This window comes from Barbus barbus, assembly GCF_936440315.1.
Source record: "Barbus barbus genome assembly, chromosome: 3".
Taxonomy (NCBI): Eukaryota; Metazoa; Chordata; class Actinopteri; order Cypriniformes; family Cyprinidae; genus Barbus; species Barbus barbus.
Genome location: NC_136731.1, coordinates 7,670,296 through 7,685,431, shown reverse-complemented (window position 1 = coordinate 7,685,431; position 15,136 = coordinate 7,670,296). Strand labels below are relative to the sequence as shown.

At 37.3% G+C, this 15,136-nt stretch overlaps 1 protein-coding gene across 2 annotated transcripts; it reads left to right on the top strand.

The window, feature by feature from the left end:
- The first annotated feature begins 424 nt into the window (after nt 1-424).
- On the top strand, nt 425-9,950 carry LOC306855104 (uncharacterized protein). Of its 2 annotated transcripts, none has more exons than XM_079393557.1 (3): nt 425-569; nt 972-1,123; nt 6,599-9,950. In XM_079393557.1, the coding sequence occupies exons 2-3, from the start codon at nt 1,039-1,041 to the stop codon at nt 7,657-7,659; spliced, it is 1,146 nt and encodes a 381-aa protein (XP_079249683.1). In that variant the 5' UTR covers nt 425-569; nt 972-1,038; the 3' UTR covers nt 7,660-9,950. The 2 variants fall into 2 exon arrangements, with proteins under 2 accessions (XP_079249683.1, XP_079249682.1); XM_079393556.1 differs by having other exon boundaries at nt 425-724.
- Nucleotides 9,951-15,136: the final 5,186 nt, after the last annotated feature.

Genomic DNA, 15,136 nt, shown 5'->3' with positions numbered 1-15,136 from the left:
GATGCAAAGAAAATTAAATTGAACAACTGTACACTTGATAAAAAAAACTGCAATTTCATAGAAAAAAATAAAAAATTCAAGTGCAGTTGCAGTTTCATTTTTTTGCATCTTGAAATAAATATTTCTGAGTTCTGTATCTCTCTCTATGTTGTGTTTCTTTATTTTTTTCTGTTAGGAAGATAACTGAGCCTTTAAATCTCCTTTGTAATAGATATGCTTATAAATCAAGAACAATGCATTTATAGCTGTATTTATAAACTGCTTACTAATGACTATTAATGTTAGGATGCTTTATTAATGATTCATAGCGTGCAGTTATGATTATAAAGTGTTACGATTTATATAATAATTCCCTTCTTGTATGCTTGTTGTCTAATATTGTTTTAGTAGTGTGTTTTTGTGGGAAGGACTTTTATTTTGGTGTGGCGTCGTGACGTCTTTTGTTTGTGCTGCACTGCGTCCGTGTGATTCGGCTGAAGACAGGGTTGAGTGTCAAGCGTTTATGCTGTTTACATCGATTCAATACACTGCCAGCGATTCATTCATATTTTAATTGAGCGTTGTTTTGTGTGAGTAAAGCGCATGCGCGCGTGAATAAGAGAACGTGTTAGTCTTATATCGTGAATCAGTTTATAGCAAACACGACTTGCTCTCTGGCAGCTAGTGATGAGAGAAACCTGCTCAAAACAGATGTGTGATGACAGCTGCTGAAGTTGATGAAAGTGTAATATTCAATATAATTTAAATGCGAAATAGATGCATATGAACTTTCTATACAATCTGTGTTCTTTAATTAGTAGTGATGCTTTTGATTGTCTTTATTTCTTCTTTATTTTGTATTTTTCAGGGGTTAATCATGGCATTCAGAGCCATTAACTATCCCTCTGACCAGTGCACTGACTACTGAACTATGGAGCTGATGCAGTAGTTGAATTATTTTTCTTTCTGTTAATTATTCTCATCTTACACAGAGTGTCTGAACACAGAGAAAAACTCCTGGTGAAGCAGCTGAGATCCACGTGACACACTATTATAAAGATGGCGTTTATTAAAGAGGAGAGTGAAGACGTGACGATTGAAGAAGCATTCGCAGTCAAACATGAAGATAGTGAGACACAAACAGGTTGGTTTTCATTAATGTCTTATAAGAGGCTTTATTTGACTTGGAATGGGTCACATGCACGTGTAATATAGGTCATAAACCCCACCCTCTCCATGTGATCTCATGCGACGCGAGACAAACTAAAGAATCAAATGTCACTTCAAATCATTTTTTTTCCCAAAGATGGTTTTTGTCATTTAATGTAGATCTTATCATGCTGATTTATGTTCAAGTTTGCTTTTAGGCAGTTATAAAACAGGATGTGGTGTTGGGATACCACTAAAAGTACACGGTACTCAATACCATGGGGTAAAAAATAACAATAATACTTAAACATTAACTCCTTTATTTCAACTTTTTAACATTACATTAGTGTGCCTTCAAGTATTTAAAACAATACTGTGTTTAAAATGAAAATAACTAGCACTAACTGCCTCCATGGACTCAAAAAGCCAAGCAAATTCACACCAGTAGCATTATTAACAGTACATGTTTGTAAAAAAGAAACTAACAGCACTTTGCAGACCATCATGCAAACAAAAAACATGTTGTTAAGTCAAATGTAGTTGTTCTTTACAGGTTTCTTGAGAGGAAGACCAGTCTGGCCACTGTTTCAGGCTTCAGAGATGCTCTATGACCGGTTATCATGTTCCCACCTGCACTGAACACCCTCTCTGAAGGGGCACTGCTTGCGAGAATACAGATGTTTTTGCAAGTTTGCTAAGCCTGGGAAAGATTGCTTCATTAGCTTTCCACCAGTGAAGTGGGTCTGTGTCTGAATCTACATCAGGAGACATCAAATAGGCTGTTAACTAGGGCTGGGCGATATATCGCATGCGTATCTCGTCAGTAAAGCCAGTTCCTTGATTAGTGCTAAATCGCCAACCTGTTTTCAAATGGAGCAGCATTTAATACACGGAGCCGTAGTTCACTGACAAGCTGCTCCATTTGAAATCAGGTGATTTAGCACTAATCAAGGAACCGGCTTTACTGACGAGATGCGCATGCGATATATCGCCCGGCCCTACTGTTAGCTCAGCTTTGACTTTGATGTTTTCTGATTGAATGACAGGTCGTGGTGCTGGTGCCGTTGTCTTAAAAAAGCTTGCCAAGGTTTTCTTCCTCTTAGCCCCAGCTTCTGTTCTCTGTTCTTCCTGTTCCACGTCCTGAGTCATCTGAACTGTTGTCTCAAGATTTTTGTCTGGCAACAAAGATGTCAGCTCTTTAACAACTTTTTGCTTGATTCCCTCCAACTTGTCATGGTCATTGTAAGTTGTACGGAGCTTGGGATCCATCAGAGAAGCTACGCTGAGGAGTTCATCTGTGACAGGGTCATTGTATTTGCAGTTGAGGTACTGCATTATTGTACTTTTGATGTGTTTTGTTAAATCTGTGTCATCGACTTGTGCTCGTAGAATGCTACTTTTAAAGAGATGGAGCACTGGTTTGAGGTATGAGACACATTTGCTTCACCCGGCAATGCATCAGTGAACTCTTGCAGAGGATCTACAGCTTTATTTATGTATTCCATGACATCGATGTCTTGCCACGTTGGAACAAGTTGCCAAGGACCCGAGTTATGGCTTTCTCCTGTTCTAAAACCCGCTCGACTATCTTTTGTCTTGAACCCCACCTGGTGGGGGTCTCCGTAATGAGCTGATGAGAAGCTAGGCCGAGCTCAGCCTGTACAGATGCAAGATCTCTTCTCTTTTTTCCAGCTGAAGGAAAATGCACTTACAACCTTCTTGCATACTGAAACTGCACGATGAACTCTGTTTTAACAAAACAAAATAGTTTTCAAAACAATAATAATCATAATTTCAGTTATTAATGAAATAAAAATGAACATCTGAGTAACTGATTTTATTGCTTTCATTATTAAAGGTGCCATAGCATGCATTGATACAGTATTTTCAATTGTTCTCTGATATCTACATAGAAGGTATGTGGCTTAGGTAAGGGCAAAAAAATCTCCAGAAACGATTTTACATGTCCATTTACAACCCTAGGATTTCTCCCTAGAATGAATATATGCAGCGGCAGTTCTTACCACACATTTTACAAGATCAGATGCTTGTCAGTGGTGCTCAGGATCTGTAAATCATTCGCCATCATCTTCAGTCATCTCTCCTTACTCTGTTTATGTGGGAAGTTAAATCTTATATACTGCCGTGTAACAGGCTACCGCTAGCACGAAGCTGACCATGTCCCTTTAGTGGCTCGCGTTATTTTATTAGAACGCGTTATTTGTTTTCCGTGCCTTTCTGAATACAGACACCAACTCATCCCTGCACAGCCTGGAACATAACATTTATTTCCATGATCTGCCATTTTCACTGTTGTCCTCGCTTGTTTCTTCACAATACCTGCAGAACTTACGATGGCCTAGAAAATGGGCGGTTATATGCTAATGTTGGGGGTGTAACTATTAGTGATCCTGACTGTAACACCACAGTCGGTGTTATGTTCTGATTCGTCTATTTTTCAGTGGTCTTTTTACATAAGGAGGAAACAATGGCGTTTGAGGCTCACGGTATGTCATTTCCATGTACAGAACTCTTATTATTCAACTAGGTAAATGCAGTTTTCTATTCTATGGCACCTTTAATCATACATACCAATGGCATTGTGAAGATGGGTCCAGCCCTTCACCTTGTTCGTTCCACTGTCAGTGGTCACGCACACTTTTCGATTCTCCACAAGCTTCCAAGAAGCCAGTGCATCTTTAAGCCCTTGACCAATTATTTCCCAGTATGATCGTCAGGAAAATAACATGTCTGAAGGCAAAAACTGTGCAGTTTCCATTCTGCATCAACATAATGACTCCACAGGACAGTCGTCAAGATGCCTTCTCAAGCTGCTCCGCTACTTTTTCATGTGTTTCAGTGTACATTTGGGGAACAGCTACGTCTTTGAAATATTTGCGGCTTGGCAACTTGTATCTTAGATCAAGAGTGTGTAGCATTTTTATGAACCTTGGCTTTTCGATGATGTATATGGGAACCATGTCCTTAGCGATATGAAACGCCACAGCATCTGTAATTTCTTGCCATCGGGGGGGGCCTTTTTGTCGTATGGAATGGCATTCGAAAATGATACCGCTAATGACATCTGGTGTTTTACAATTTTTGGTAGAGCTGTTACACTTGGACTAGGCCTGTTTCATCTCTTAACTTTGAGCATTTGGTGTCTTTGTCGCAGATGTTGGAATAAATTAGTGGTGCTACCACTGCCGGTTGCAATGGACTTTCAGCATATTCTGCATTTGACATAAGTTTGTTCAACGTCTGACCTCTCAAATTCAAACCACAGAGGAAACGTTACTACCTTTCTTTGGCACAAGGTCATCCTGATGTGAAGAGCCATCCTATAGCCTATTACGTTCATGCTCTTACGCGTGAGTGGTTAATTAGACACGCCATCATATGGTCGGACAATATGTCTCTTAACACTTTAACCTTCAACCCCATTTAGGGCCTCGCAGGTGAAAATAACCTACCTGAATTAAAATGGTAACAGTTTGTGACAAAGTGTGCTTACACAAACAAATTAGGTATCTTTGGAAAGAAGAGACTCTGGGCTTTACTATCTATCATCCAGAGTTGATAATGCTCAAAAAGATAAAAAGTTATAGACACTGACGTGCCTTGAAAAATATTTTTCCACACTGAATGTTTTTTTATTTCATATACAAATACATGAAATAAGTCCTGGAGCAATCCAGAAAAGTAATGGATCGAAAGCCATGTGTCTCATCAGTTCATATTTCAAATTTGAAGAAGATACCATGAAAAATGAGATTCCTGCAATATTTTTTCTGAAACTATTTATAGTCCCCCCACCCCCCTGTTTGAGGAAAAATAACCACCAAATGGATTGCAGAATTATACAAGCTATTTTAGTCATTATACATGTTCCTGCATAGTTTTTCAATTATAAAATAATAGACAGATTTATTTGAGCACTAAAAAATACAAAAATAATTATTTGAGTAATAAAAAAGGAAAAAAAATAGAAAAAAATGCTTTGTATATAGTATGTATACTGAAGTATTCTTCGTTATTCGTTATTACAATGATAAATATCACTGCCAGACGTGAAGTGATATTGCCAGACATGGTCATAGAGTCAGTAAACACACGCTGATGTGCTTCCATTCAGATTATAATCAAACAGATGGGCCATATAATCAATAATAGCTGATCAATGAATCACAATGATAGCCGTCATAGAGTCGCTAATAAACACGCTGATGTGCGTCCATACATATTATAATCATGCAGACACGGCCACATTCCCCACACAATACACACACACACATATAAAAAATGTAGAAGAAAAAAAAAACAGTTTTTTATGGATAAAGCAGATCGCTAAGTTATGCCCCGCTCAGATGACAGCGTGCGTCACAGAAGCGTCACTGCCGGCAGGAGGGAGCGCCAAATTCAAATAATCTATATTCCGCTTTTCTGAGACTTTTTTTTCCGTAGACGGTCTCATTATGTTTGTAAGACCGTATTCTACAAAATCGTTTTGTTTTTTTACCACCAAGACGCTGTTTTTGAGCGTAATTTATTCCATAACGGACGCGAACAATAACTCTCTGAAGAAATGAAACGTAAACAAAGGAATATTCATCCTTATTACAACGTTATTGTTTCGCTGGACTAAAAGTGCTCGCTGGGATGTTTTTCTGTGGACCCTTACCTCTCTAACTAAACTGGGATTTCAGCAGTGGACGCGTTTGTGGCTCGTTATTACAATGATAAAGGTACGTACGGCTTTTTTACTCTGCGTGTTTGGATGTGTACTGCTTACACAAATGTAGCAAATTTGTGCCACTCATTCCTTATAAGCTTTCCATCGAAAAACAGCGATCTGTCGTCGATGCTTGAGGCTTAGACCCTCAGAATGATATAGAGTTTGACAAGATTAACTTTGTCCCGTTTCATTTATTCTATTAGAAAACAATGACACATGCAAACAAAGAGCGTTCAGTGCGAGGTCGCTCTGGTGCAGGCTAACAGGTTAATTATGCCATTGGTGCAATGATAACGTATCTAATTTTATTTTATTTTTTTATAAAAAATTGCGATACCTCGATTTAAGAAATTCAATGGTCTTAAAATGTAAATTCGAATTAATTGAAAAAATCAAAAGAATCGCCCAGCCCTACTGGATACCAATTCAATACAGAGCGGGAGAGGTGTTTTTGGGTACAACTGAACTGACTGACGCACCATAATCGTGATTTGAAGAATACTCTGGTCTGAATCCAGTTAAACTACTTCAATAGTCAAAGTATTATCCACAGGCCATCATTTTTGATATCATAATGGACGTGATGGATTATAACACAATAGAAGTTTGCAAAAGTACTGAGGAACAAGGCAATTCAAAGCTTTTAATTAGTTTTGATGGTATAAATGTCTAAACGTTTTGACGCATTGTGCCATTAAACTAGGGTAAACTTGTATTTGTCTTTATTCACATTAGACCCGATGGTGCTGAAAGAGGAGAGTCAAGAAGACAAAAATCAGCATGAGGAATATTGCGATTTCAAAACTGAAGAAAATTGCTCACAGACTGAAAAGACTTTGTCCAAAAAAAGAGCTCGAAAGAACACAACCGGAAGTAATTTCACCTGCTGTCACTGTGGAAAGAGATTTGATCAACAAGAAAATCTTAAAGTCCACATGCGAATTCACACCGGAGAGAAGCCTTACACCTGCCAACACTGCGGAAAGACATTTTATCAACACGGAAACCTTAAAGTCCACATAAGAATTCACACTGGAGAGAAGCCCTACACTTGTCAACACTGCGGAAAAAGTTTCAACAAGAGAGGGAACCTTAAAGTCCACCTGAGAATTCACAATGGAGAGAACCCTTTCACCTGCCAGCAATGTGGAGTAAGTTTCACTCAAAAAGGAAGCCTTAAAATCCACATGAGAATTCACACAGGAGAGAGTCCTTTCACATGCCAAGAGTGTGGAAAATGTTTTATTCGAAAAGGAAGCCTTAGAAGCCACATAAGAATTCACAATGGAGAGAAGCCTTACCCCTGCCCACAATGTGGAAGGAGCTTTACACACAAACCAACCCTTAATGCCCACATGAGAACTCACACTGGAGAGAAGCCGTTTGTTTGTGCTCAGTGTGGAAAGAGTTTCCGATATCATTTAAGCCTGAATAACCATATGAGGACTCACTCCAGCGAGAGCTGTTTCAGATGTCTGCAGTGTGGAGAGAGTTTCACAGACGGGAAACACCTCAAGAATCATGTAATAACTCACACTGGAGAGAAACCATACATGTGCCAACACTGCAGCAAAACCTTCAAAAACATAGCATCTCTTGATAGCCACATGAGAGTTCACACTGGAGAGAAGCCTTTCACCTGCCCTCAGTGTGGAAAGAGTTTCACACTTAAAGGAAACCTTAACATTCACATTAGGATTCACACTGGAGAGAAGCCTTTCGCATGTCTTCAGTGTGAGAAGAGTTTCATGTATAAAAGAGACCTGAAGCGCCATTTGCAAACTCACTCTGCATAGAAATTCGAGTGGTTTTCAGTGTGGGAAAAGGTTTAGGAAAATAAGCAATTTTCAAATAATTTGTGTATTTACTCTGGAGGAGTATTATTTTTGATCAGTGCAATCATTTTTATTTTATTTTTGTGTGTTCTTTATTGAACTCATGTGAAAAGAGTTTTAAAGTCCCCCTTGTAGTCAATAATTGTATCCTTCAAAAGTCATTTTTGAACATTAAAATGACAAACTGTTTTTTTTTTTCTTTGAAAATATTTCCTTCATGCCTTAAAATAGCTTGAATGTAACTCTATGCTAGGGTGGAGCAAGGGAGGGCCACTGTCCTGCAGAGTTTAGCTCCAACATGCCTGCCAGGAAGTAAGACCTTGTTTAGCTAGTTCAGGTGTGTTTAATTGGAGGTGGTACTAAATTCTGCAGGACATCGGCCCTACAGGAGCAGGATTGGACACCCCTGCTTTACGCCCTTGTTTCATTTAGTATACATGGATACATGAACATGCAAATTAGTCTCTACCTCCACTCACTCACATCAGCTCTGTCAGCCTGATCCAATCGTTCAACTGTAGTAACACCGGTTACGTCCCTCACCCTCACTGTCACACTACAAGCGACACTCATCGACAAAGCTACACGATCCCATTCATTTCACTGGAGAGATTTCCGGCGACAGCAAGCGATAGCGACCGGACGGGGTATGTCCAGCAACGCAACAAAGTTCAGAATCCTTCAATTTTATGCAAATGAAGGGCGACTTTCGGGACTTCTACTCTATTGAGCAGTCAGTATTGACTTGTTTCCACTGAGCGGTACAATTTTTGTTGTGTATAGATCAAATTAGAAAATGTATCTGAAATGTACATTTTAAAATTATAATGAATTTATATAGCATTTAACACTATATGCTCAAAAGACAGACAGTGATTAAACTAATTCTTTTGTCTCTACATTAACATACATTTGCATAGATGGGTAAACACAATTCTTCATTAAGCACAAAGTTTGCAATTGTTTTAAATTTAAAATGCTTACATTTAATAAATAAGCCTACAATAGCAGGCCCATTATTTTTATCTAAATAAAATAATGGTCCATGTTTAATTCAAACTTTAATTAAAAGAAAATGTTTAATGAATTAAAAAAAAAAACCTGTATGAGATAGTATTATTCAATTTAGTGTTATGCATATGTTATCATATTCATGTTTTCATGTTTTGTTCTGAAGTTTACTGGGTTTTTACATGATTCTTTTGTGTGGGTTTAAGAAGTGTACTCAAAAACATTTTCACATCCAAAATGTCTCACAACCTAATCAGTTTATATGTGAAGAAATCCATTTAAAAATTGTTTGACAAACTATTTAGCAAACTTCCCTTGCTTTCTAAAGGTTTAGACTAGAGAATATGCAAACTGCATACTGGTGTGTCTAATAAACCAGAAGTCTCACTCATTCACAGAAAATAGCTTACTTCCACGTTGAAAATAAGGTGGATAGGCCTACTTGTCGGCGTTCCACTCCATCTCAGAGTGTGTGCACAAAAAACTGCCTGCCAACATGCATGTATGAATTTGAATTTCCTTTCTGTAATTACTGTAATTATAATAAGTGCATTTGCACCAAGCACGTTACACTATTATTCATTCATCCAGGCTTATTTTTCCACTCCAACGTTCCAATAATTCCTGCCTACTAAAAGCTACACGGATATATTTGCTTACCCTGATAGTCGTAGCTATGTAAACGATTAAACCTGAGCTCTGATTTTGAATTTGTGGGTACGGATTTAAAAATTGAGGGTACGGTTTACAAAAAAAAGCTTATAAACTGAAGGGACAAATGGCAAAGCTGTCGCCATGCATTTATTTATTTATTTAATTTATTTTACAGGTGACTACCTGGGCTCTATATGAAAGTTCACCCAAAACTGAAAATTCTGTCATAATTTACTCACCCTCATGCCATTTTAAACCTGTATGACTTCCTTTCTTTTGTGGGACATAAACTAGGCACAGTCCATCACTGTGCGTTCACACCGCCGCCGGCGAGAGCGTCAAAATTCGCCCTGGCTGCCCTGACTGCGACGCTGTAGAAAAGATTCGTGGACGCACTGACGTAGATCGTATGCTCGTCTTGTATTTAAAGGAGCCGCAAAGGAAACAAGCAGTTTGATCTTGTGCAGACTGACCACAAGTAGAGTATAAGTTAACCTCATGGAATATTTTAAATGTGAAAGTGAGAAATTGATCGATAGAAAGAAGTTAATTGTAGTTACATGTTTGCTAACCAAATAAACCAATTAAAAGCCATTTGTGTGGTGTTTTTGTGTTCATGGTTAAGTGCTAGTCTAATTTCAACATTATAGGAGACATTTACTAGCCTTGGTCTTTAATTAACATTAATTTGTGTGCAGCCTACATTACAAACTGTCCAGATTGAATTGTAGCCTTAATGCAATTGGTCAAATCGGTGTTGTTTTGAGCAAATAAATTGCATTCCCGCTGAAAAACAAACGTTGTAGCGGGAAAATGTCCCCTGTAATTTTTATTTATTTATGTCCCTGTACACAAACAGGGACACGTCAAATATGATCGGGAAACCCGCCACAGCAATAATTAATATCTCTTCCATTTTGCTTGGGAACTAATGTGGTCGGAACCAAAGTTTACAGGACTGCGTTCTCTGGAACCCTTTCAAGCGGAGGACTTCTACATTCCGATTGGTTGCCGCCCAACCGCGTCATAGCTCATTACCATAAAGTTGACCTGATTTCAACTCTCCTCGACGCTCTCACCGTCCAAGACACGCCGCGCCGCTCTCGCCGGAGCTCGCCACCGGCTCACATTGAAAATGAATGACTTCCGGCCACTTTGACGCTCTCGCCGGCGGCGGTGTGAATGCAGTTAGTCTTCATATTACCTTCTTTTATGTTAGGCCATTGTAAATTTTTGTAGATGTGTGAGAAAACGTGGGAAAGTAGTAAGGCTCTATTGACTAGAGTGTAGAACAGGGGTCATCAAAGTTTAGCTCCAACTTGCCTCAACACACCAGCCAGGACGTTTCAAGTATACCTAGTAAGACCTTGATTAGCTGCTTCAAATGCGTTTGATTAGGGTTGGAGCTAAACTCTGCAGGACACTGGCCCTCAAGGACCGAACTTGGTGACCCCTGGTGTAGAATATAAATAATATAGTATAATATAATCCCATTGTTTTTTGGACTGAAGTGCATAAAGCCCTGATGTTTCTGACCCCGGTACAGTAGGTGGCGGTATGCACCTGGATAAGTTGGTTGCAACCCTCCAGAGAGAGGGAGAGGGAGAAGTGCAAAACAACTTCACCTGAGCTTTCATTTCCCCTCCTCCGCATTAGCATGTGTATGGAAGAAATACAAACTAAGATGCCATTTCAGACTGCTATAAACCAAAGCTTACGTGTTCAATTATTGGTGAGTTCAGTTCCGTGATGTTTCCAGAAATGTGCATGTTTAATATATTTTACTTAAAGACTGCAGGATATATCTTGAGGCACAATTAATTCACGTTTATTTGTATCATTAAGAAAATTAACCAGGTTTTACCACAGCATTTGCAGTAAAACTGTATAACAATAAAATCAACCATGGTTTAACAATGATTGTTGTAAGATCATAGTAACTACAAATATATAATCATTTTCTTACTATAGTATTTGCAGTAAAACCATAGTAATGACAAAATTCACAGTAATTTCAAAAACTGTGGTTACTACAGTGTATTATTACTACGGTAGAACCATAGCATCAAAACCATGGTTACTACAGTCATGGTTAGCCTACTACAGTTTTACTATAGTAAAATCATGGTTAACTGTCATACATGTACAGCGCTTATCACAATACTTATTTTGAAGCAGCTTTACAGAAATTGTAATTGTTACAATTGAAAAGACTCAGGCAGAGGAAGACCATCTTCTGGCAAAAATGAAATGTCCATATGACAGTAGCTCAAAGATTAATACAAGTCGTGTGTTTGTTAAATACAGAGAATGATGTCGTCTTTAAACATGATTAAAGGGCAACTTTGTATTGTTACAGTGTTGGTAATATGTGTAAATGAACAATATTTATTTATTCTCTAAACAATAAGCAGATATCTTGGTACACATAACTCGGATAAAGAGTAAATAGTGTGAGGGTGGATCCAAACTGGAACTGGTGTAATCTCTAGTAACCTTGGGATGGGTGTTCCTTGATAGAAACAGGAAAACAACAGGAGAAGGATTGGCATACCTGCTGTTCAGATTATTTCAGACAAAAGATGATTTATTTCATTACATGGAACTGGTTATAAGAAGCATTATGTGAATACTTGGCTACAAGATGTAGCTATATATTTATTATTAATCCAGTTTAATAGTTTTAGTTCTATTCAAACGTTTAGTAATAAAAAAGCTCTACTTCCTTTAGTGCACTTTGATATATCAGAGAGTTTTATGACCTCATTACAGTCCCTGTTTTTTGCATATTATGCTGTTATCTGATTTAGATTTTTTCTAGATCCTTTGGTAAATGTTTTATTTGTTTTTAGTATTCGGTGAGCAGACACTAGTTTCTATAGACTAGACTACATATGCCATAGTATCATGTGCGTGGGAGGATCATACACAATCATAACTATAATTTACACAAACATTTGGGGTCTGTAAAATGTCTTACATCTTTGAAAGAAGTTTCTTCTGCTCACCAAGGCTGCATTTATTTGATCACAATGTAAAAACAGTAATATTGTATTATTGTATTGCAATTTAAAATAAACATTTTCTGTGTGAATATATTGTAAAATGAAATTTATTCCTGTGATGCAAAGCTGAATTTTCAGTAGCATTACTCCAGTCTTCAGTGTCACATGATCCTTATTATTTCTTAACATTATCAATGTTAATATATATATATATATATATATTTGTGTTAACCATTTGAACAGTGCAAACTGTTTTTTTGTGAAATAGGCCCAAAGCTTTGTAGGACACTGATTAAAAGTTTGGGGTCAGTGAGATTTTTTGTTTGTTTGTTTTTTAAGGAATTAATCTTTTGATTCAGAATTAAATTAAATTGATCAAAACTGAGAGTAAATATTTTCAAATAAATGCTTTACTACTTTTTTTTGTACTTTCTGTTCATCAGAGAATCCTGAAGAAATTAATATTATATATTTTAATATATTTTAGCAGCAAATTAGAATGATTTCTTAAGGATCATCTGACACTTTTACTTTGATCACAGGAATAATTCTTTAAAATTTCACAATTTTACTGTTTTAATGTATTTTAATCAAATGTAGCCGTGGTTGTAATATATCGTGCCTTGTGTTTAGGACTCTTGTTTTGTAATGTTCTCTATGCCTATTGTTTCTGCGTTCACAATCTTTTGTTCAGTTCCTGTTACATCCTCCAGTTCTCCTAGAGTAAAAGGGGAGCCCCTCAATATCAGCACAAAGTCCATAAATTCAGCAAACTAAACATACTCTCTCCTCCTGGAAGCCATGACTTTATTGGCTCATTGAGCCTGCAGCGAAAGAAGTCTTTCAAAGTTATATTGTCTATAGGATCTTGATAAGACAACTCAGAAAATCTGTGGATGTACTCCTTGATCGAGAGTTCATTTTGCTGAAGGTCCAGGACTGGTCTGGATCTCATTTGTCTGCTGGATCTGTGAAAGTCTTCTGTTATGAGCTTAGACAGAGGATCCAAGTGCAGTGTTTATTAGGAGAAATCCACAGGAGTAGTCAAAAACACATGGTGGTCAGAGTCTAGAAAACAGGTCAAAAGAAATACAAGCGATCAATAATTCAGATTTTACAACGATAAAAGTGAATGAGTACCTTACATAGTACAAACGAAACAAGCAAATGACAGGCAGAAGTGGTCAAACCATAATGAGTCCAGGCAATGGTTTATGGGAAATGTAGTTCATTATGAAGGAGCTATAAAGTTGGAAAGAGTGTCCTCTAATGGAAATCACCAGCTGGTAGGAGTGACAGTGAAGGGCAGAAGAGACTTTATCAAATACATAAAAAAATAAAAAAACATAACTGGGGTGCAGCAGGCCATCAGCTTGGAAGAATCTATAAACAAGGTAGAGCAGATGTGAAATGCAGAAAAAAGAGAATAATACACAGCATATATTACTACTAATAATAATCATAATTCCTTTGTTTAACTATTTATTTTTTAGGTTTACTTGATATGGCTCATGCAGTGTCACTTCTGTTTGGATGGCAAATCAAAAATAACTAATACATACATTTTCTGCAAAAGAATATAAATGCATATAAAGTGATTTCATGAGCTTCTTCTGTTAACCTGTGTTTCCTACTACTCTGTCCCCAGTTTGCCAAATTTGACCGACAAATTGCCAGCAAAACCTTTACAGATCTATCAAAACCTCTCATCTACACATAAGATTTGATTAAAAGCCTGAAGTTTCATAAACGAGCTCAATCTATAGACCGTACGAGTTAGAGAAACAAGTGCATAGCCATCTTTTAAATGTTATCTCTAATATTTCTATGACATCGCTGTTGAAGAGTAATTAGCTGGTGAGGTTGATATATTTATTGTTAATGAAAGATATCATGAATTGGCAACGGCTCTGGGGTTGGGGAAAAAAAGAAAGTTTCAATGAAACTATGTCTAAACTTGTTTCATTAATAAACTCATTGCAGATACTTGTCTTATTTATACACAATAAAGAACTTACTCTTAATATGCCTTACTGTAAAATGTAAGGAACTTTATTATTATTTGTAGTTGTAAACCACTTCACTTGACTTGATTAAAGAGATCACATTCTACATGTGCTGTAGTCACTACAAGAAGTCTCCCTGAACTAAGAACACATACAGACTTTTCTTTTGACAGCCACTCCTCAACACTTTCCCTGGCATCAAAGTCTTCCAGTTCTGGAAAAGATTTTATATATATATATAATATACATTGTGAACGACCCGAGCAGTCACAAGGAGGTTCACAAACACCGGAGCGAAGTTGGCGCCCAAAAAGGTGTGCAAAAACGTGCAAATAAATAGGTTTGAGAGCTTAAAACACAGATTGATATAAAAGTAAGTACTAAGAACAGTACTAACTCCCCTCCAATTCAATGAGGCTAGAGCTTTACATGCTTCACAGCGCAATCTCATTCACAAGCTCTTTATCTGTCCCCCCTAGTAGTAGTGACGGCCATTTTAAATACAGTTTCCCGCTCTAAATAATGTCTCTCCATCACATCACATTACAGCTCCCATCTACTGTTTTTGAATGTGGAATGACCAAAATCTGTAAACCTGTTTCATTAATTGTGCTTCTTATCTAAAAAAAAAAGTTATTTAGGCTATTTGATATAAAAAGTTGGTTTAGTCATTACATGTGCTGTTTATTATAATTGTATATCTATTTGTTTATGTGTTGCATTCTCAGTGTTTGCAATTGTAGGGTTGAAAATCACAGGAGA

Bases quoted from the DNA above. Each gene is read 5' to 3' on its own strand.
- LOC306855104 (XM_079393557.1), top strand. From the start codon at position 1,039: ATGGCGTTTATTAAAGAGGAGAGTGAAGACGTGACGATTGAAGAAGCA. The intron at 1,124-6,598 runs GTTGGTTTTCAT...TATTCACATTAG, and splicing joins AGATAGTGAGACACAAACAG to ACCCGATGGTGCTGAAAGAG.